Source organism: Oncorhynchus keta, chromosome 22 (genome assembly GCF_023373465.1).
Source record: "Oncorhynchus keta strain PuntledgeMale-10-30-2019 chromosome 22, Oket_V2, whole genome shotgun sequence".
Classification (NCBI taxonomy): Eukaryota; Metazoa; Chordata; class Actinopteri; order Salmoniformes; family Salmonidae; genus Oncorhynchus; species Oncorhynchus keta.
Genome location: NC_068442.1, coordinates 2083592 through 2105156, shown reverse-complemented (window position 1 = coordinate 2105156; position 21565 = coordinate 2083592). Strand labels below are relative to the sequence as shown.

The 21565-nt window shown below is 42.1% G+C and overlaps 1 protein-coding gene across 7 annotated transcripts in view; it reads left to right on the top strand.

The window, feature by feature from the left end:
- Nucleotides 1–21565, top strand: part of LOC118400904 (CUGBP Elav-like family member 2) — a 68516-nt gene that overhangs the window by 9781 nt on the left and 37170 nt on the right. For 6 of the 7 annotated variants that reach the window (XR_004829127.2, XR_004829128.2, XR_004829126.2 and 3 more), the window contains exon 2: nt 20555–20754. Coding sequence is in view for 1 of the 7 variants with exons in the window: in XM_035797906.2 (XP_035653799.1) it covers nt 20555–20754 (200 nt within the window). In the remaining 6 variants the exon portion in view is untranslated. Of the gene's footprint in view, nt 1–13387; nt 13654–20554; nt 20755–21565 lie in introns of those variants that run through there. The other variant, XR_004829130.2, reaches the window with a different exon arrangement.

Here is a 21565-nt window from a genome sequence, read left to right as displayed (position 1 = left end):
CAGTGATATACTGGGCCGTATGTACTACCCTCTGTAGTGCCTTGCGGTCGGAGGCTGAGTAGTTGCCATACCAGGCAGTGAGGCAACCAGTCAGGAGGATGCTCTCGATGGTGCAGCTGTACAACCTTTTGAGGATCTTAGAGCCCATGCCAAATCTCTCTCCAAGTCTCCCGAGGGGGAATCGTTTTTATAATGCTCTCTTCACGACAGTCTTGTTGTGTTAGTTTGTTGGTGATGTGGACACCAAGGAACTTTAAGCTCTCAAACTTGCTCCACTACAGCCCCGTCGGTGAGAAGGGGAATGTGTTCGGTCCTCTTTTTCCTGTAGTCCACAATCATCTCCTGTGTGAGCCATGTAGACTGATGTTGAAGACTGGGAGGGGTTTGTCACCTGTTCTACCACTTCCTGCTGTTGGTGTGGCAATGCACCATGAAACTACGTTTAATTGAATAAGAATCTGTTCCCCTCCCTTCAGACACTGTCTAGTATGGTGGCCTGGCATTCACAGGGCATACAGCACTGTGGCTCTCTCATCCTTGACCTTTTGACTTGTAAGAGAGCTGACAATTTCTCCAACACATGCAAAGGATTTAAAATAAGGAACTTGGGTCAATACTAGGCTCATGTCTACGTCTTTTTTCACACCGTCTCCTTTCTTCCTAGTTCCCCAAGTTTGGTTTGAGTAGAGGTCGCAACAAACTACATAGGCCTAATGTACATATCCACCGCTCTCTCATTTGTGCTCCCCAAGTTGTGTGGTGTGGTTTGAGGCAAACTACATGGGCATTTATCTTCTTCAACCCTCTTTCTCGCTGTTTTTTTCTCTTTCTCGCTGCTTCCAAAGCCGCCTCCAAGTTTTGTTTGTGTGGTTAGAGGTCGCAACAAAGTATTCAGTAATTGTAGTTGACTTTCACGCTCAGCTGGCCTCATGGCGTGTTTTTTTTTTTTTGAAAGATCAGATGCATTCGTCGTGGTGTTTCTGTAATTGACACAGTGGGATAGCTAGTTATTTACCCATATCCAGCACGCCTGGTTGGCTGGTATACTACAGAGCACAGGATATACAGTGTAATATCAATGTGCATAACTTTAGGCTATATTTTGAGGGCTGAAAGTGTGAAAAATTTAAACCACCACGACTGAAACTTCGAGTCCACTTCAGCCAACCAAGGTAAATCCCAAAATCACGTTAGGTTGTATGAAGGCAGTGGCACATGCTATAGGCCTTGCTAATAAAATGTTGAAGATTGAATGCATATGCTCTACAACACACGGGATGAGTTAGAAGGGTATACTGTCCAAGTTAAGTGGAATCAGCTTGGTATTGTTGCAATACAATCTTTTACATTTTTTATTTTTTTACTTCGATACCATCACGATACTCGATACCAAAGTGAAAAAGAAGGCGTATTAGCCAAAGTCACAGAATGGCACTTGATCCAGACAGATCTTTTGAGTTCAATATCATTACATTTGATATTTTTGATAAATCAATTATCCAATCAATTTGACTTTGGTAAAAAAAAAATTTAACGACCTTAACACAATGTCATAATTTATTTTGTATGTTAAATCTCTAGTCTATTGATAAACTGTTTATATCAAGATGTAGCCCGGGCCTATTTACGATACAGGCGAATGAATATTCAATTGGATTGTGTGCATGCATTGAGTTTGGTTTTCATCTATAGCCCCATGAATTCAGCCAGAAAATGCTTATCTGTTCCCCTTTCATTTGGGACTTATTGTACTGATCAACAATATTTGCATTGAAGAAGAAATCTCTTTTATAAAAGTGCGCGTGGTCTCTCTTTAAGACCCATGATGTCATTCACACACACTCAGTTCGAGGCTCGAGCAAAGATTATCTAGAATAGGAGTGAACAATAAGTTTCAACATTTCCACATGCCGTGTTGAATTATTCAATTGTGTTAACTTCTGTGCAGTATAAGTGGTGACGCGGCCCAGACTGAGTGCAGTTGTTCCTCAGGATATGCTAGAGCTCGCAAGGAGTAAGTGCAGCAGGCACGGTGCTCTCGCACTATAAGGGGACATCGGCTGCACTGATACAGATCCTCAATCAGTAGACAACACATTTGACAGAAGTACTGAAAGTAATACATTCTAGTACCGAACTGTTTTTCATGTTCTAGTATCCAAAAAGTACCAAAGTTTTGGTATACCGGGCAACACTAAATCAGCGGCCAGTCCAGGGTTGTGTTACTGATTAGGGCACGCAACGGAAAATGAAATCCTGCTACTAGTGAGTTCCGGCTGCCCAACGACCTGCCTGCTCAATCCCATCCCCTCCTCCCTTCTCCATACAATCTCTGGAAACATTCTCACTTCTCTCATCAACTCATCCTTGATCACTGGCTGCGTCCCCTCTGACTCCAGAGTCACTCCCCCTCCTCAAGAAACCAACACTCGACCCCTCTGATGTAAACTACATAACGGTATCCCTTCTTTCTTTTCTTTCCAAAGCACTTGAGTTTTCTGTATGACCAAATCTTTCACTATCTCTCTCAGAACGATCTTCTTGACCGTACCTAGTCAGGCTTCAAGACTTGTCACTCAACTGAGACTGATTTCCTCTGTGGCATTGCGCTGCCAAAGCGGACTCTCTGTCCTTTGCTCTCATCCATCAGATCGTCCTCTCAGAGCTGGGTGTCTCAGGCTCTGAACAATCTTGGATTGCATCCGACCTGGCAGGTGACATGGAGCGGATCTGTGTCTGCACTACGTACTCACTACTGTTGTCCCTCAGGGCTCAGTTCTAGGCCCTCTTCTCTCTATACACCGTCACTCGACTCATCATATCTTCACATGGTCTCTCCTATCATTGATATGCGGATGACACTCAACTACTTTTCTCCTTCTCACCTTCTAAGACTCAGATGGCGACATGCATCTCTGCATGCCTGACAGATATGTTGACCCACCACCTCAAGCTCCACATCAACAAGACAGAGCTTATCTTCCTTTCTGGGAAGGCCTGATTGCTCCAGGACCTCTCCATCCATCACAGTTGACAACTCCACGGTGTCCCCCTCCCAGAGAGCAAAGACACTTGGCATAACTCCGGACAACACCCTGTCATTCTCTGCAAACATCAAAGTAGTGACTCGCTTGTGCAGGTTCATGCTCTACAACATCCGTAGAGTACGACCCTACCTCACTCAGGAAGCGCCGTAGTTCCTAATCCGGGCACTTGTCATCTCCCATCTGGACTACTGCAACACGCTGTTGGCTGGGCTCCCCGCTTGTGCCATCAAACCCCTTTAACTTATCCAGAACACTGCAGCCCGCCTGGTGTTCACCCATGTCACCCTGCGACTCCACTGGCTTCCAGCTGAAGCTCGCATTCACTACAAGACCATGATACTTGCCCATGGAGAAGCAAGAGGAACTGCCCCTCCCTACGTTCAGGCTATGATCAAACCCTACATCCCAATCTGAGAACATAGTTCTGCCACCCCTGGTCACCCCTACAGGAGGGAAGCTCCCGCTCAGTCCAGTCAAAGCCCTTCTCTGTCCTGGCACCCCAATGGTGGAATCAGCTTCTCGCTGAAGTTGGACAGCAGAGTCCCTGCCCATATTCTGAAAACATCTTAAACTCTTATCTCTTCAAAGAGTACCCCCCCTGTAAATAAATATGTTTTTAAAAGTAATTTGTGTGCTCGCACTTGACACTCTCCCCCTTTTACTAGCACTGACTTTCCCAATAGCTACTTTATTGAGGAAAAATGTACTTACTATGACTGAGATGTGGTTGTCCTACCTAGCTATTTTAAGATTAATGCACTACGGGATGCACTATGCAAGTCGTTCTGGAGTGTCTGCTAAATGACTAAAATGTAAAACATTTTGCAATGGAAAGTTACAATAAGCATTTATTATTGGACAAGTCGAGGTAGTCCCAGTCCATCCCTGTTTCAGTTTGTTTTTTTCCGTTGGTGCCTTATGAGCAAGACACTACAAGTGCACACTACAGGGAAAATGACACATTATTGGGACTCAGAACCAGTATACAAGCAGTAACATTCAGGTGGCCATGTATGTATTAGCTGTAAGTAGAAGCCTATGTATTGTTGTCCATTTATTGTAGGATTAGGGTAAAAAAAAATATACAAACATTTTTGTGTGTGTGTATGGGGGAGATTGGAAATTGATAAACAATTACAGTTTAAGTTGGAGGTTTACATACACTTGGGTTTTAAAACTAGTTTTTGAACCACTCCACAAATTTCTTGTTAACAAACTATAGTTTTGGCAAGTTGGTTAGGACGTCTACTTTGTGCATGACACAAGTGATTTTTCCAACAATTGTTTACAGACAGATTATTTCACTTATAATTCACTGTATCACAATTCCAGTAGGTCAGAAGTTTACATACACGAAGTTGACTGTGCCTTTAAACAGCTTGGTAAATTCCAGAAAATGGGGTCATGGCTTTAGAAGCTTCTGATAGGCTAATTGACATAATTTGAGTCAATTGGAGTGTACCTGTGGATGTATTTCAAGGCCACCTTCAAACTCAGTGTCTCTTTGCTTGACATCATGGGAAAATTAAATGAAATCAGCCAAGACTTGAGAAAAAAACACTGTAGACCTTCAAGTCTGGTTCATCCTTAGGAGCAATTTCTAAATGCCTAAAGGTACCACATTCATCTGTGCAAACAATAGTACGCAAGTATAAACACAATGGGACCAAGCAGCCATCATACCACTCAGGAAAGAGACTCGTTCTGTCTCCTTGAGATGAATGTACTTTGGTGTGAAAAGTGCAAATCAATCGCAGAACAACAGCAAAGGACCTTGTGAAGATGCTGGAGGAAACCGGTACAAAAGTATCTATATCCGCAGTAAAACAAGTCCTATATCGACATAACCTGAAAGGCCGCTCAGCAAGGAAGAAGCCAATGCTCCAAAACTGCCATTAAAAAAAGCCAGACAATGGTTTGCAACTGCACATGGGGACAAAGATCGTACTTTTTATGAGAAATGTCCTCTGGTCTGATGAAACAAAAATAGAACTGTTTGGCAATAATGACCATCATCGTTATGTTTGGAGTAAAAAGGGGGAGGCTTGCAAGCTGAAGAACACCATCCCAACCGTGAAGCATGGGGTGGCAGCACCATGTTGTGGGGGTGCTTTGCTGCAGGTGGGACTGTACTTCACAAAATAGATGGCATTACGAGGAGGGAAATTACGTGGATATATTGAAGTAACATCTCAAGACATCAGTCAGGAAGCTAAAGCTTGGTCACAAATGGGTCTTCCAAATGGACAATGACCTCAAGCATACTTCTGAAGTTGTGGCAAAATGGTTTAAGGACAGCAAAGCCAAGGTATTGGAGTGGCCATCACAAAGCCCTGATCTCAATCCTATAGAAAATTTGTGGGCAGAACTGAAAGTGTGTGTGTGAGCAAGGAGGCCTACAAACTTGACTCTGTTACAACAGCTCTGTCAGGAGGAATGGGCCAAAATTAACCCAACGTATTGTGGGAAGACCATCCGAAATGTTTGACCCAAGTTAAACAATTTAAAGGCAGTGCTACCAAATACTAATTGACTGTATGTAAACTTCTAGGAATATGATGAAAGAAATAAAAGCTGAAAGAAATAATTCTCTCTATTATTCTGACATTTCACATTCTTAAAATAAAGTGGTGATCCTAACTGGCCCAAGACAGGGAATTTTTACTCGTATTAAATGTCTGGAATTGTGAAACTGATTTTAAATGTATTTGGCTAAGGTGTATGTAAACTTCTGACTTTTCTAAGCCATAAATACACCAGACTAGGAACCTTTTTGTTTTATCTGGGTCTGCCTTCATTATTTCTTGGTCTGTAGTAGCTGGTTGTAGTCTAGTCTTTCTATATCCCTGCAACAGTCTTCTTCACCTGATGCTAGATTTGCATTCTACCTCCAGAGTTGACTTGCTTCAGCCTAAACCAGGTTCCTATTTGTCTATCTTCATTAATCCATTCACTAGAGTGTCCAATCAAAGACGCAACTTTTGACCAATACGTAAGATAAATGGTCTATTATCCTCTAAGAAACCCATCGGTTCAAACCTCGCGTCTCCTATCATAACCCGTTCTTAAGTTACTTTAGTTTTTTTTTGCCTTTTTGTAGGATGGCCAAAATTTAGGTGACTAAGTCAATGGAGGCCAGAGGAAAAAAATGGAAAAGCTATGCAAGAATTAAGGCTAACTGACGGGTTCACCGTTGAACTTATCTCTATCTATATTTGTTATCTATATTATGTGATATTTTCATATTAATGAAGAATTCCTGTTCTTTTAAAAATGTTTCTCACAAAAACAAGCATAACTCTGTGAAATGTCAACAGAGCACTGAGCGTATGGCAAGCTTTTTTTATTTTCACAGCCTTTAACATTTAATTTAGTTTGTCATTCTTTTTGCGACTTGAAGAAAACGACTTTTCAGACCACCACAACATGCAAAATCCTTAAGGTGCTTACTCGATGCGGCACCGCTCTGTCAACAGAGCTCGGTGCTTATCGGATGAGTTGTGTTACGAAATCCGACTTTTTTTAAAGATGCTGAATGTTAATGATATGTTTAGAGAAAGACCCCACTGAACGATTCAAAACATGAAGAAATTATATTTGTCTTGGTAAAATGTGTTTTATAACATAAGGAAGTGAAATTTCATTACCAAAAACGTGTTTTCATCTACTCTGGGCCGAGTGGGTGGGCACGCTACGTTCACACCCTGACTCAGCCTAATTTGCATCCCTCCTCATCCATAACCACCGTCACCAGGGACACTCCATATGATTATGGAGCTAATGGGGCGGGTCTTGTCATCAGGCCCTGGCTGCCTCTTGTCCACATGGAGCCCTATTCACAGCATGATTGGACATGTCTGTCTTCATCAGGGGAAATGCAACAATGAAAATTAGGCCATATTGAGGCAGAATTGGAGTTCATGCTGGGATGGAAACATCTTAATGGGGCCTTCATCAGAGCACTGATGTACTGATTATAGACAACTGTGATGGTCCTCCAGCAGGCAGCAGCACCTTGTATGGAAATGAGATGAGATATCACAGAGCTGTGTGTGTGCTCGTAGCCGGAGTGACTCGAGGTGCAGCCTGCCCTGCCTATGGAAATTGGTCAGATATCACAGAACATAGGCCAGACAGACTTGCAGACATCACACCAGAAACAGACATGGCTATTTCCTTGGTGCCTGTTGTCAGGTCCTTTTCTGGAGTGAGAGTGATGTAGAGACTGCTATGACTGTGTGATCTGACTGCCTCTGCTCCGAGGCTAGAATACACAGCCCTGTGGCTTCTGCAACTCGGGTTGAGTGGTATTTCTATTCTGAGATAGTAATTATTCATCCACTCTGACAAACAATACCTGGCTGGGTCCTTCCTGTCTGACTTGTTCAGGTTGGAAAGAGAATCAGAAGCGAGATGGAGACCCTTTATACACTTGACAGCGGTCTGATGTTAGGGGGGATAAAGAAGAGCTTTTCTCTGTGTTTGAGAGTGACAAGGCTACATTGCAGTTGGACTGGGCAGAATCACTGATCTACAAATCATCTTGCATCCCAAATCTAACTACTCATGGATCAAGATAAGTGATTTCTGTGCCTTGCCCTGCTCAAACTGATCCCTTCCAACATGTTTTTTTTCTCTTGGTCATGTCGAAGCAGCACTCAGTGTAATTTTAAATTACTACTTGAAGAACAAGTAACACTTCAGGATAGTCTGGGTATTCTCAGAAAATGTCTGTTTCGCTTGTCTGCCCATCCTCAGAAATGTTAAGCGCTCGTCCACGACTCCACAATTTAACTGCGACTTTTCATCCCCAAATAGAACGAGAGCCCAAGAGCCCTCCTGGGGAAAGGAGCATGAACTATCACTAAGTTTGGCCGGTATCCAGATAGTCATACCTGATAGGTAAAGCCCCGCCTCATCTCAGCTCACTGGTCACCATCGCAGCACACGCTACAGTAGGTATATCTCACAGGTCATACCCAAACCCAATTCTTCCTTTGGCCACCTTTCCTTCCAGTTCTCTTCTGCCAATGACTGGAACGAACTGCAAAAATCACTGAAGCTGGAGACTCATATCTCCCTCACTAGCTTTAAGCACCAGCTGTCAGAGCAGCTCACAGATCACTGGACCTGTACATAGCCCATCTGTAAATAGCCCAACCAACTACCTCATCCCCATACTTGTATTTATTTTGCTCCTTTGCACCCCAGTATCTCTACTTGCACACTCATCTTCTGTACATCTATCACTCCAGTGTTTAATTGCTATATTGTAATTATTTTGCCACTATGGCCTATTTATTGCCATACCTCCCTTATCCTACTTCATTTGCACACACTGTATATAGACTTTTTCTATTGTTTTATTGACTGTATGTTTGTTTATTCCATGTGTAACTCTGCATTGTTGTTTGTCGCACTGATTTGCTTTATCTTGGCCAGGTCGCAGTTGTAAATAAGAACTTGTTCTCCACTAGCCTTTACCTTAAATAAAGGTCAAATAAAAAAAAATACCGTTCCTATACCATAGGGGATTGATTGTCTCTGCTGTAACGAAGCTTTCTCTTGCAACCTAGCCATTTAGCTAGCAGGTTAGCAAACAAAATGCATAGCTGGCACCTTGAGCTGGAGATAATTTATTTGGTACGTCTTACATAGTTCAATTAGTTCTAAGCAGTGGCATAGACTATTATTTTCAATACCAAAAATGTATATTTCATACTCCATACATATGGGATGTTCCTGAAATGATCCCAACCAAGCTAAGTAAAAGCCATATATTCCAAGTCGAAGGTGTTCACTGGCCGTTAATTTAGGATGCATACAGAACCCAACAAACGTGTGACGCTTGTGGCCGACGACATGTATGCTCATATATGATATCGGTGGCTCAGTGCTGCCTCAGTGACAGTCTCTATAATGGGAGCAACTAGGAAGTGTGTAGCAGTGCAGCTGACATGCTTCTGCGCTCAGACGACAGCAAATCTCCAGGCATATGGTCCCGGTAAATCATGTCATTTTGTGGGAAGAGCAACAGCAGTTATGCTTATGTCAAATTGAACCTGTCAGCTGCTCCAGGACCTGTCAGCTGCTCCGAGGTGTCTTGGAGCCAGGTCACTTGCCACATCACAGCGACAGGCCCTCCTGGCCTAACTGACTTTCTCTGGTCTGGGTCATAATTATTGGGGCACACTAGCAAAAACAGTTGCAACTTGAAAACGAGTGTTTCTTATTGGGCAAACTGGAGCCAGTTTAATTTGAAATGATCCCCACTGGAGTTAGCTCCCCAGTGACGGTTTATGGCTTTTACATGTGGGACCCCTTTCCAACCAAGGGGAGTAAAGAAAGGAAGAAGTTTGAGTCATTTGGATTGGAACTTGCATTTGGTGTGGTGGCTGGGCAAATGACCACTGGCACTGACTGTTTGATTCCCGGGACCACCCATACGTCTAGCTTGGGTAGTGTTGAAGTGTTTATCCAGCATTGGGCTCACTATGTTTCAGCAATTCACACCACATGCATCTAGTTATCAAGAGAATTGTATTATGTATTGGGCTGACGCCAATTATTTGACTGGGCGGCTTTTTTGTTCTTGTCGAGCAGTAGCAGATATCTGTGTTTTGTTATGGCACATAAGACACCTGTCTTATTTGCGCCCATCCCAGTGAACTAATCCATTGCGGAGGCCACGGGGATGGCACAGTCCAAGAAGGAGAGTGCGGCTGCACAATTCACGTCTCTCTCCAGAATACGCGCTCTGCCGCCAATCTGTGCACATTAATCGTTAAATAACTTAATTGTGTGAATTGTTTGCATTTTGATTAGAGGTTGACCGATTTAATCAGTATGGCCAATTACTTGGGGCTGATTTCAAGTTTTTACAACAATCGGTAATTGCCGTTTTTGGACGCCGATTACATTGCACTCCACGAGGAGACTGCGTGGCTGGCTGACTACCTGCTCCGCGAGTGCAGCAAGGAGTCAAGGTAAGTTGCTAGCTAGCATTAAACTTATCTTTTAAAAAAACAATCTTAACATAATCACTAGTTAACTACACATGGTTGATGATATTGCTAGTTTATATAGCTTGTCCTGCGTTGCATATAATCAATGCGGGGCTTGTTAATTTATCATCGAATCACAGCTTACTTCGCCAAACGGGTGATGATTTAACAAGCACATTTGTGAAAAAATCACTGTCGTTGCACCAATGTGTACCTAACCATGAACATCAATGCCTTTCTTAAAATCAATACACACGTATATATTTTTTAAACCTGCATATTTAGTTAATATTGCCTGCTAACATGAATTTATTTTAACTAGGGAAATTGTGTCACTTCTCTTGCGTTCTGTGCTAGCAGAGTCAGGGTATATGCAGCAGTTTGGTCCGCCTGGCTCATTGCGAACTGTGTGAAGACCATTTCTTCCTAACAAAAACCGTAATTAATTTGCCAAAATTGTACATAATTATGGCATAACATTTTACGGTTGTGCAATGTAACAGCAATATTAGACTTAGAGATTAGAGCTCGACCGATTCTGATTTTTTTCAACGCCGTTACTGATTATTGGAGGACCAAAAAAAGCAGATGCAGATTTTTAAATATTTTTTATTTATTTGTAATAATGACAATTGCAACAATACTGAATGTACACTTATTTTACCTTAATACATCAATAAAATCAATTTAGCCTCAAATAAATAATGAAACATGTTCAATTTGGTTTAAATAATGCAAAAGCAAAGCATTGAAGAAAGTAAAAGTGCAATATGTTCCATGTAAAAAAAGCTAACGTTTAAGTTCCTTTCTCATACATGAGAACATGAAAGATGGTGGTTCCCTTTTAACACGAGTCTTCAATATTCCCAGGTAATAAGTTTTAGGTTGTAGTTATTATAGGAATTATAGGACTATTTCTCTCTATACCATTTGTATTTCATATACCTTTGACTATTGGATGTTCTTATAGGCACTTTAGTATTGCCAGTGTAACAGTATAGCTTCCATCCCTCTCCTCGCCCCTACCTGGGCTCGAACCAGGAACACATCGACAACAGCCACCCTCGAAGCATCGTTACCCATCGCTCCACAAAAGCAACGGGGAACAAGGGGAACAACTACTCCAAGTCTCAAGAGAGAATGACGTCACCGATTTGAAACGCTATTAGCGCGCACCCTGCTAACTAGCTAGCCATTTCACATCGGTTACACCATTCTAATCTCGGGAGTTGTTAGGCTTGAAGTCATAAACAGCTCAATGATTGAAGCATTGCGAAGAGCTGCTGGCAAAACGCACGAAAGTGCTGTTTGAATTAATGCGTACGAGCCTGGCATGCGAGCCTGGCATATCAAGGCATGTTGTGTAAATCAATTCACCCTCCCCCCAATTCCAGGTTGAAAGGCAACAAAATAGGAAAAATGCCAAGGGGGATGAATACTTTCACAAGCCACTGTGCGTGTCCCATTCATTTCTGATCTTCAAGGTTTGTTTGGTTACTGTAATGTCTGTTAATGCATTCAATATATCTTTATATATATATATATATATATATTACCATTCTCAATGTTGGAGTGAGTGGACACATTGTGCGCACAAACTAAGCTACACGTGTGGGAATTTGTTTTTATTTATTTAATTCCATTTACGGGATTTGTCTATTTTTTTTCATTGTCATTTGTTTGGAGCGCTCCTGTCGATGTTGAGTAAGGACGTGCACCTGATTACGCATAGAAGTAGGCCTATAGGCTACCTGGCTAAGTTAAGGTATATAAACCTGCCCAGTTGGGGATCTAATAGTATTTCTGATTGGCTTAATGTACCACCACTAATGAGCTGTGGAGCTTCTCAGAGTAATGTTTTCTTCAAAATAAACAGCAAGCAGCATGTTTTTACATCTATTGAGAATGACAATTCCAATTTATTTGAGAAATCTTTCCAGCTCTCTCCCTTTCATAACCACTCAGCGTGAAAAGGAAAAATATCATTCTCTGATCCAGTGGAAACATCATAAAATAGGCCTACCTGATTACTTCATATCCCCTGTGCAAATAGCCTACAGCTGTCGCGGGAAACGGAGGGCCCAGAATATTTTATATCCCCAAATGGGCAATGTTGCAAGGAGCTTCAGGCAGGACCCAAGTTAATTGTTGCTAAAATGTTTCAAGTTGGTTGCAGACAGGCCATGCGTAGCCAATGTGATTTATAGGATATTTATTTTCATCTGGATATTTTTTACCTGCAGGCTGTAATGTTTTTATTTGTTTGCTATTTTTACATAGATGGCAATAGAAGTTACTTTTTAGGTTTTTCATTTTAGATTTGGATAGCATTTTGATTAACTACATGACAATGATTTTGAGATATGGAGAAATTATTCTAAATGAAATGAAACTGTTCCACAAAAATAAATTGGCATTCCACATGAAAGTTGGCTGACTTCTCGTGTAGCCTATTACAAGGAAACTTCAGGAGCATAACGGTAGAAACTACGAAAGCCAGTAGGAGCTCTCTCACTCACTCACACACATAAATAATATGGAAAAATACTAGTTTTAAAATTTCAACCAATCGGTTGGTCAAAAGAACAGACTACTTTCGGTCAACCACGTTTTGTTTTAGTCGGGGACTGACCTAATTATGTGACATGCAGCTGTGTCTGAGACTTTAGATGTATGAGAAGGCAGGCAAAGCACTCAGCAAAATGGCGTCAGAGAAAGGCTGCCTGGATCTGGCAACTAGATAAATGGTGTCACACACCACAATGCCCGTTGCGGTGGTTTAGTGAGACGTAGCATTGGATGGGAGGATTACAAAGCTTCCCTCTGACTCACCACAGGCCCATTGTTACTGTATAGGGGATCTATCGGTGAATAGTGTTCTCTCCAGCATTCGAACAATATGCAATTGTTTCCGCTGTTGCTGCGCTCAGGATAGCATAGAGAGAATTCATAGATTGGGCATCATCACAGTAGGATTACTGTAAAAAGGGGTTAGCCTATTCTAGTGATTGTATTTCTAAGTGCTGATGGTGGAAGCTGGTAGGTTACTCCCTGTTCCATCGCCAAGCTAGACCAGCGCCTGAGGAGGGTGATGGGCTACAATCCTCTCTCTGCCAACTCCCAGCGTTTTAGAGAGGTGTTAAGAGGGTAAAACATTTTGCAACAACAATAGAAAGGGAGCTTTTCTTATTGGACAATTTCAGATAGTACAGTACCTCCCTGCTTCACTGTGTTTAGGATTGCTATCTTCTGGTTAGTGCTGACTGACCACTACACTGCTGTGCCGAGGCCTTGCTGCTGAGTGGATCCTGTACAGATATCTGTCGGGGTTGTTGGTGAGGGGCAGTGAAGTCGCCCCTTGGCTTTGTGAGCTTTAAATTGTCATTTTGGATGTATTGGCTCCAGTAAGGAAAGTATTTTTTATTTTTTTCAATTTTCCCCTGAAGAGTTATTTGTGAAGTGTGTAGGATCTGGGTCTTTTTAAGAGTTGGCTTTCCAGAAGACCGACAGTGAGGAGTCAGAATGTCGTTTAGGTCGTCACTTGGTGTCTCGGCCGAGCGTTTGGGCTCTATGTGTAAGAGATGGATGGCTCGTGTCCAAAGGTCTGTATACTTGTAACTCTCTCTGTCCCTTTATTTAACCTAGTCACTCTTTCCCTGTTTTTGTCTCCCTCAGTCCCTCTGCTTACTATCCCATTAACTAATCACCAGGTCTGTGTGCCAGTTGCCAGCATTCTCACACCAGGAGTCCCTTGAGTTCTCAATTGGATGTACACACACACACTAGAGCTGGCCGGTATACCTTATTTTACTATATACCGGTATTGATGCACGGACCGGTTTGGGTTTTTATTTTACCTTCTATAATGTTATTTTTATGTTTGGTTTGTTAAATGTGATATGCCGTGTGTAAAGTACTAGAGGTCGACCAAATTATATGATTTTTCAACGCCGATACAGACTATTGGAGGACCCAAAAAAGCCGATACCGATTAATCGGACGATTTAAAAAAAAAAATATATATATATATATATATGCCATTTAGCAGACGCTTTTATCCAAAGCGACTTACAGTCATGTGTGCATACATTCTACGTATGGGTGGTCCCGGGAATCGAACCCACTACCCTGGCGTTACAAGCGCCATGCCTTACCAACTGAGGTACAGAAGGACCATAATATATATATATATTTGTAATAATGACAATTACAACAATTACTACTGAATGAACACTTTTTTTATTTTAACTTAATATAATTCATCAATAAAATCTAACACATCAATAAAGTCTCAAATAAATAATGAAACATGTTCAACTTGGTTTAAATAATGCAAAAACAAAGGGTTGGAGAAGAAAGTAAAAGTGCTCTATGTGCCATGTAAAAAAGGTAACGTCACCCCGCTCCTCCGCTCTCTCCACTGGCTTCCAGTTGAAGCTCGCATCCGCTACAAGACCATGGTGCTTGCCTACGGAGCTGTGAGGGGAACGGCACCTCAGTACCTCCAGGCTCTGATCAGGCCCTACACCCAAACAAGGGCACTGCGTTCATCCACCTCTGGCCTGCTCGCCTCCCTACCACTGAGGAAGTACAGTTCCCGCTCAGCCCAGTCAAAACTGTTCGCTGCTCTGGCTCCCCAATGGTGGAACAAACTCCCTCACGACGCCAGGACAGCGGAGTCAATCACCACCTTCCGGAGACACCTGAAACCCCACCTCTTTAAGGAATACCTAGGATAGGATAAAGTAATCCTTCTCACCCCCCTTAAAAGATTTAGATGCACTATTGTAAAGTGGCTGTTCCACTGGATGTCATAAGGTGAATGCACCAATTTGTAAGTCGCTCTGGATAAGAGCGTCTGCTAAATGACTTAAATGTAATGTTAAATGTTTAAGTTCCTTGCTCAGAACATGAGAATGTATGACAGCTCGGTGGTTCCTTTTTAACATGAGTCTTCAATATTCCCAAGTAAGGAGTTTTAGGTTGTAGGAATTATAGGACTATTTCCCTCTCTACCATTTGTATTTCATATGCCTTTGACTATTGGATATTCTTATAGGCACTATAGTACTGCCAGCCTAATCTCGGGAGTTGATAGGCTTGAAGTCATAAAATGCTGGAAAGTGATGTTTGAATGAATGCTTACGAGCCTGCTGCTGCCTACCACCGCCCAGTCAGACTGCTATATCAAATCATAGACTTAATTATAATATAATAACACACAGAAATACGATGATAGGGCAAATCCGGAAACTATCATTTTGAAAACAAAACGTTTATTCTTTCAGTGAAATACAGAACCGTTCCTTATTTTGCCTAATGGGTGGCATCCCTAAGTCTAAATATTTCCATTACATTGCACAACCTTCAATGTTATGTCATATTTATGTACAATTCTGGCTAATTAATTACTGTCTTTGTTAGGAAGAAATGGTCTTCACACAGTTCGCGACGAGCCAGGCGGATCAAACTGCTGCATATACCCTGACTCTGCTTGCAGAGAACGCAAGAGAAGTGACACAATTTCCCTAGTTAAAATAAATTCATGTTAGCAGGCAATATTAACTAAATATGCAGGTTTAAAAATATATACTTGTGTATTTATTTTAAGAAAGTCGTTGATGTTTATGGTTAGGTACACATTGGTGCAACTACAGTTTTTTTTTCGCGAATACGCCTCTTAAATCACCCGTTTGGCGAAGTAGGCTGTGATTCGATGCTAAATTAACAGGCACCGCATCGATTATATGCAACGCAGGACAAGCTAGATAAACTAGTAATATCATCAACCATGTGTAGTTAACTAGTGATTATGTTAAGATTGTTTTTTCTAAGATAAGATAAGTTTAATTCTAGCTAGCAACTTACTCCTTGCTGCACTCACGTAACAGATAGTCAGCCTGCCACGCAGTCTCCTCGTGGAATGCAATGTAGTTGGCCATAACCGATTGTTATGAGAACTTGAAATTGGCCACAATTAATCGGTCGACCTCTTAATGTACATTTTCAGTTTTCTCCACTACTTCAGTCATCTCTCTCCATGCCACTTTCCAGACAGACCTAGCCACGCCCCCTGTCACTCAAGGATTGTGTTTGTTGTTGCTCGACCACGATACACTTGCGTTCAGTCTACATGATCATGCAACAATGTTGACGATGACGACGACGACAATGCTTTTCCCGCTTTGCTTCTTAATATAAATCCACAAGTGTTCTACTATTACACTATTTGTTTTTCTTATCTGCAACCCGCTAGTTTGTCTTTTCTTAGCAAGTTGTGGCTAAATCGTGTTAGCTGCTAATGCTAATCGCTAGCTAGCTAATAAATGTACCGAGTCGGAGCGAACGTAGCTAGCTATACAGCCTCATACCAATTATGGTGTAGACCTAGATCAGCATGTTGTTTGTGCAACAGTATATTCTAAATCAAAGAGGAATAGATGAAGCATGAGTATGTTGGCTACATGAAGTACCTAAAGAGAAAACATTTAATGTAGCCAAATATTATAGGGTACCCTGGAAACACTGACCAACACTTTGGGGTGGCAGGTAGCTTAGTGGGTAGAGCGTTGGGCCAGTAAAAGTTGCTGGATCGAATCCCTGAGCTGACAAGGTAAAAAAATATGTTGTTCTGCCCCTGAGCAAGGCAGTTAACCCACTGTTCCCCGGGCACCGATGACGTGGATGTCGATTTTAAGGCAGCCCTCCTCCGCACCTCTCTGATTCAGTTGAATGCATTCAGTTGTACAACTGACTAGGTATTCCCCTTTTTCCTACCCTGTCAAAATAACTCCTCCGTGGCATTTACATTCGTTGTCAAACAACACTGTATTCAAAGTGCCCACTCTTTTATATAGAATTTGAATAATCATTCTATTTCCATGATTCCAACAGTTTATCCAAATGTTTTGCTCTAAATCACAATTGCAACATTTGGTTAAAAAATATGGCCTAGATTTGTTTTTGCCCATATCGTGCAGCCGTACTTGACAGTGTATAAAGGATCTCAAAATGAGTGCAGGAAATGCAGAGATTTATGAAAGTGTAGACATTTTTTTGGGGGGTTGAAGTTTGAACAGTATAGAACAATTAATCAGAATGGAGAAAGACCCATTGAAATCACTTATGTGTGTTTTTTCCACCTTTGGGTCACATGCTACTCCTAAAGCAAATTTAGACATTTTGTTATTATTAAAAAAAAATGTAATACGGTGATATATTTTGGCTATATCGCCCAGCCCTAACACGCGCGCGCACACACACATAAAAGTGATCCTTTGGCACAGTCTTTTGTGTGCGTGTGCAATGTGAGTGAATAATACCTTCCCTGTACCTAGTTGACTACTAGGTAGGACCAGTCTCCCAGCTAAATGTGGGCCCAGAGTTGTGGCGTACTGGCCCCTCCCAGCCTGGCTCAGTCGGGTGGGTGGGGGGTGTATGGTCAGCGCTTGTAAGAGGCTGCCCCTTCAGCCTCAGTGTGGGCATGTGCTGACAGAGGCTTCTAGTGTGTAGTGGTCTAGGCAGTGGGCACAGTGTGATACTTACGCAATGCTGCCTGCCTGGTCTGGCCTGCTGCATATTTTGCTTTTCTGGCTAAGTGGGCATCTGAGAGAGGCTTCTGATGGTCTGTGTGGTAGACTTTGTGGTACGTTGCCTGGCCTCAGTGGTCTGGCCTGCGGACACTCCATCAGTCCCTTTAAGGCTGGCCCTAACTTAATCACCCTGAGAATGCTGATCCCCTCTCAGGGCCTGGCCATGCGGCATGGCGCTGACCCACTGAGGGGGAGAGAGAGAGCTGTGTGTGCGGCTCTTGTGTTACAGTCTCTCTAAATGGTTTGTTTTAAAACGGCAGCAGTCAAAGTACTATTGCATTGTTTGTTGGCTGGTGAATGAAATCCAAAAAATAGACTCATCAGGCACAAAAGAAATCCCCTGAAAGGCTAAAACATGGATTAAACGTACACAACCAGGGCTTATTCTGGATAAAAAATTGGCTTGGGTGGTGGGCGTGGCAATGAGCACTGTCGGCTTGTTTGAGAATTTTATTGGACCCCATCTTGGCGGTGACTTTAAAATATATATATATATTTCATCCTGAAAATGTTAGTTTTTTACGCTGTTTGTATTTTAGGGGACCCGAAAAAAAAAACATTTCGGCAAGGATCACAATTGCAAAAAATCCCTGACTACTGTTGAAACAATACAAACGCATCTCATCCTTGTCTAACTAGCCACTGCCTCTCTCCCGCTCACATTAATACACCTGGTACTAATCAACTCCAATTTTTGGGAGGAGCCAATGACCTAACTCAATTCACACTGACTGAAAACGGGACACTTTTACAAACACTAGCACATTTAGCCTTGATTCAATGATTCAATGATACAAATGGGGGTTGGGCGGTATCCAGAGTTTCATATCGTCATACCACACACCATCACGCATGCTGGGATTTATGGTAATACTAGCTTAGTACATGAGGGCTCCCAAAAAAAATCAAAAAAGCCCATTGGTCATCTATTACCAGACCAACAGACTAACAAAATTAGCACAAGTAATAGTGAATTTCCATGGAGGCTGCTAGCTAAATATGCTAACGAGTGCAAACAAAAATATACAAATTGCAAAGACAGGCGACACAGCTCATAAAGTTATACATGTAAAGGTATGAGCAACCGAATATAATTTTTGGTGTGTTTTTCACGCAGAAAAAAAAGATAAAGCACTTAAGAAATATCTTGCTGCGTTTTGTAAACGCAGATCTAAAATGTTTCTTAATATTTCTGCTCGGCATCTGACTAATTTTGTGCTTATGTTACAAAATCACAAGTGGGCATACTATCATCAGATAGCGCTCTGACTTTTCGCCTGTACTTTTCGGTGTAGTCAGCCTACATTTGTCGGGTAAAATGTAAGATGTTCTTCTAAGCAAAACATAAGGAATGTAGCTGGCTATATTCCTTCTATCATAAACATTAGAAATATGATGGCCATGCATCGTTTTTGCCAAGAAGGTTTTGCTCTTTCATTGTACGCTCGTTTACTTGTGTTGCTGCCAGCCAAATAGCTTTGCTCTTTCATTGTACGCTCGTTTACTTGTGTTGCTGCCAGCCAAATAGCTTTGCTCATCTGTTGTCATCTGATGAAAATGAAACTATTTTCTGCCGAATGTGTTTCATTAATGTTTTTTCTGTGAAGGAAAACTAGTTGCATGTCCCTGATCACTCTATTGAAGCAAAAGAACACTTGACTTTTAAATCTAAAACGTGACCCTGGCAATACACTGCTGGACCTGCTCCCACTTTCTCCCCTTTGTACTATTTACAAACAAACACGTGACTGGCTACACTGTTCCTGAGGACTATCGTAAGCTTCATAATGTGAAAAACGCTATCTGCTTTATCTCCTCACGTATTGTACAAGTTGACTGCAGATATTTCTTTAAAAAGTAACTTCAAATATAAAATAATTATTTAAAAATGTTAAATAATTTCAACGGTATTGAAAAACCATCTGCTATTTCCAAATACCCCGGTATACGGTATATACCAGTGGCAGTTGGTGCCATTTTAAGATTAGGGACGACCATTTTTCTTTATTTCTTTATTTTAAAGCATATTGGATAAGGTATTCAAATTCAATTCACCCAGCTGTTCTAAATTAATTCTCAGATTTTTTTTGATTGGGTGGACAACACGTTAGTTCATGCTGCAAGAGCTCTGATACGTTCGCGGACATCCTCTGGAAGTTGTCATAATTACTGTAAGTCTATGGAAGGGTTTGAGAACCATGAGCCTCCTAGGTTTTGTATTGAAGTCAATGTACCCAGAGGAGAATGAAAACTATAGCTGTCCTTGGGCTACACCATGGTATTACCCTAGAGAGAGCTGTTGAGGCTTCATTGCAGAACAGTGTGTCATCCGTCAGCCAAGATTGGCTACAGTTGTGTTCTATGGTAGTTCTATGGTACAGGTTTTTGTGAAAAACTAGCCCATCGCTAGGAGATGTTAGTGCCATGTTGCAAATGCTTTGCAGAACATTTTCTACCAATACCACGGTGCAACCAGAGTTTTTGTTTTTTTGTACGTGTAACTGCCAACACGCTGCTGCTCAACAGTATAGCTGCCTTGCTCACCTGCTCGCACTGAAATTGTTTCTTGCGTCCTCTGTCTTGCAAACACACGTGACCGCCCTCTTACATTTACATTTAAGTCATTTAGCAGACGCTCTTATCCAGAGCGACTTACAAATTGGTGCATTCACCTTATGACATCCAGTGGAACAGCCACTTTACAATAGTGCATCTAAATCTTTTAGGGGGGGGGTGAGAAGGATTACTTATCCTATCCTATCCTAGGTATTCCTTCTTGAAACACCTTAGCCAGCTGCGCCACCAAAAAGCTATCAATAAGATGGTAGGCCCTGGTACTAAATTATTACTAAATTATCCTAAACTAAATATTGTACTAAATCCTTCTTCCCCCTCCACCTCTTCCCCACAGCAACGGCAGCAACAGCAGCAGGATGAATGGTTCTATGGAGAACCTGGATACCCCTGACCATGACTCCATCAAGATGTTCGTTGGCCAGATCCCCCGCTCCTGGACGGAAACCGAACTCAAGGAGCTGTTTGAGCCCTACGGGGCCGTGCACCAGATCAACATCCTCCGAGACCGCACTGCCACACCCCCCCAAAGCAAAGGTAAATCAATTGTAAATGTCTTTAATAAAGCCCTTTCTATAGCAGCAGAAATAACATTACAATAGCCTAGGCCCTAGAAGCCAAAGAGAAGATGGAAACAGAGGTGTAGGGGCTGTCATAACTCACACGCTCATGCCAACTCACTTTGCTTTATGACAGCAATAAAGAATAGCCAAGAGGTCACTTCAATACAACACACAGCCTGTGGCTCACACACACACACACACACACACACACACACACACACACACACACACACACACACACACACACACACAGTGCTGTCACTCAATGTCGGTGTTAACAGGCGTAGTAGGCTGTTTGTGTGTGCGCGCTATATTCCTGAGTCTATTACTTTGAACATAATAGAAATTTATGTTATGTTTTCAGGGTTATACCAAATAGCAACCCTTCTTACTCCTGTCCATTATGGAAAACATATTTTATTTCCTCGGGTGGTTAAGAGATGTGTAAAGAAGTGAGTGAGCAAGGGAAAGACGGGAGGAAGGAGTTTTATTTGCCTGCAATTTTCCATTAAGACGTCCATCGACACACTCACCTTCGAGTGCTCGAGTCGAGCGGTTCTGTTTAGGCTCGCAATTAGCCGAGACGGCCAAGTAGAAGACTGCAGTTCTGAAAGCTTCTGCGACTGTGTGGGGTGCGTGTGCATGCCACTGAAAGTGCCCAGCCCTCTGGAATTAACCACATGTAAATATGGTCTTTGATGTGAAGTGAAAATATGTTTTATGGCGGCCAGGCGTATTCCCATTATTTAATTCACTGTCTCAAACCTGATGTGAGGGATTCAATA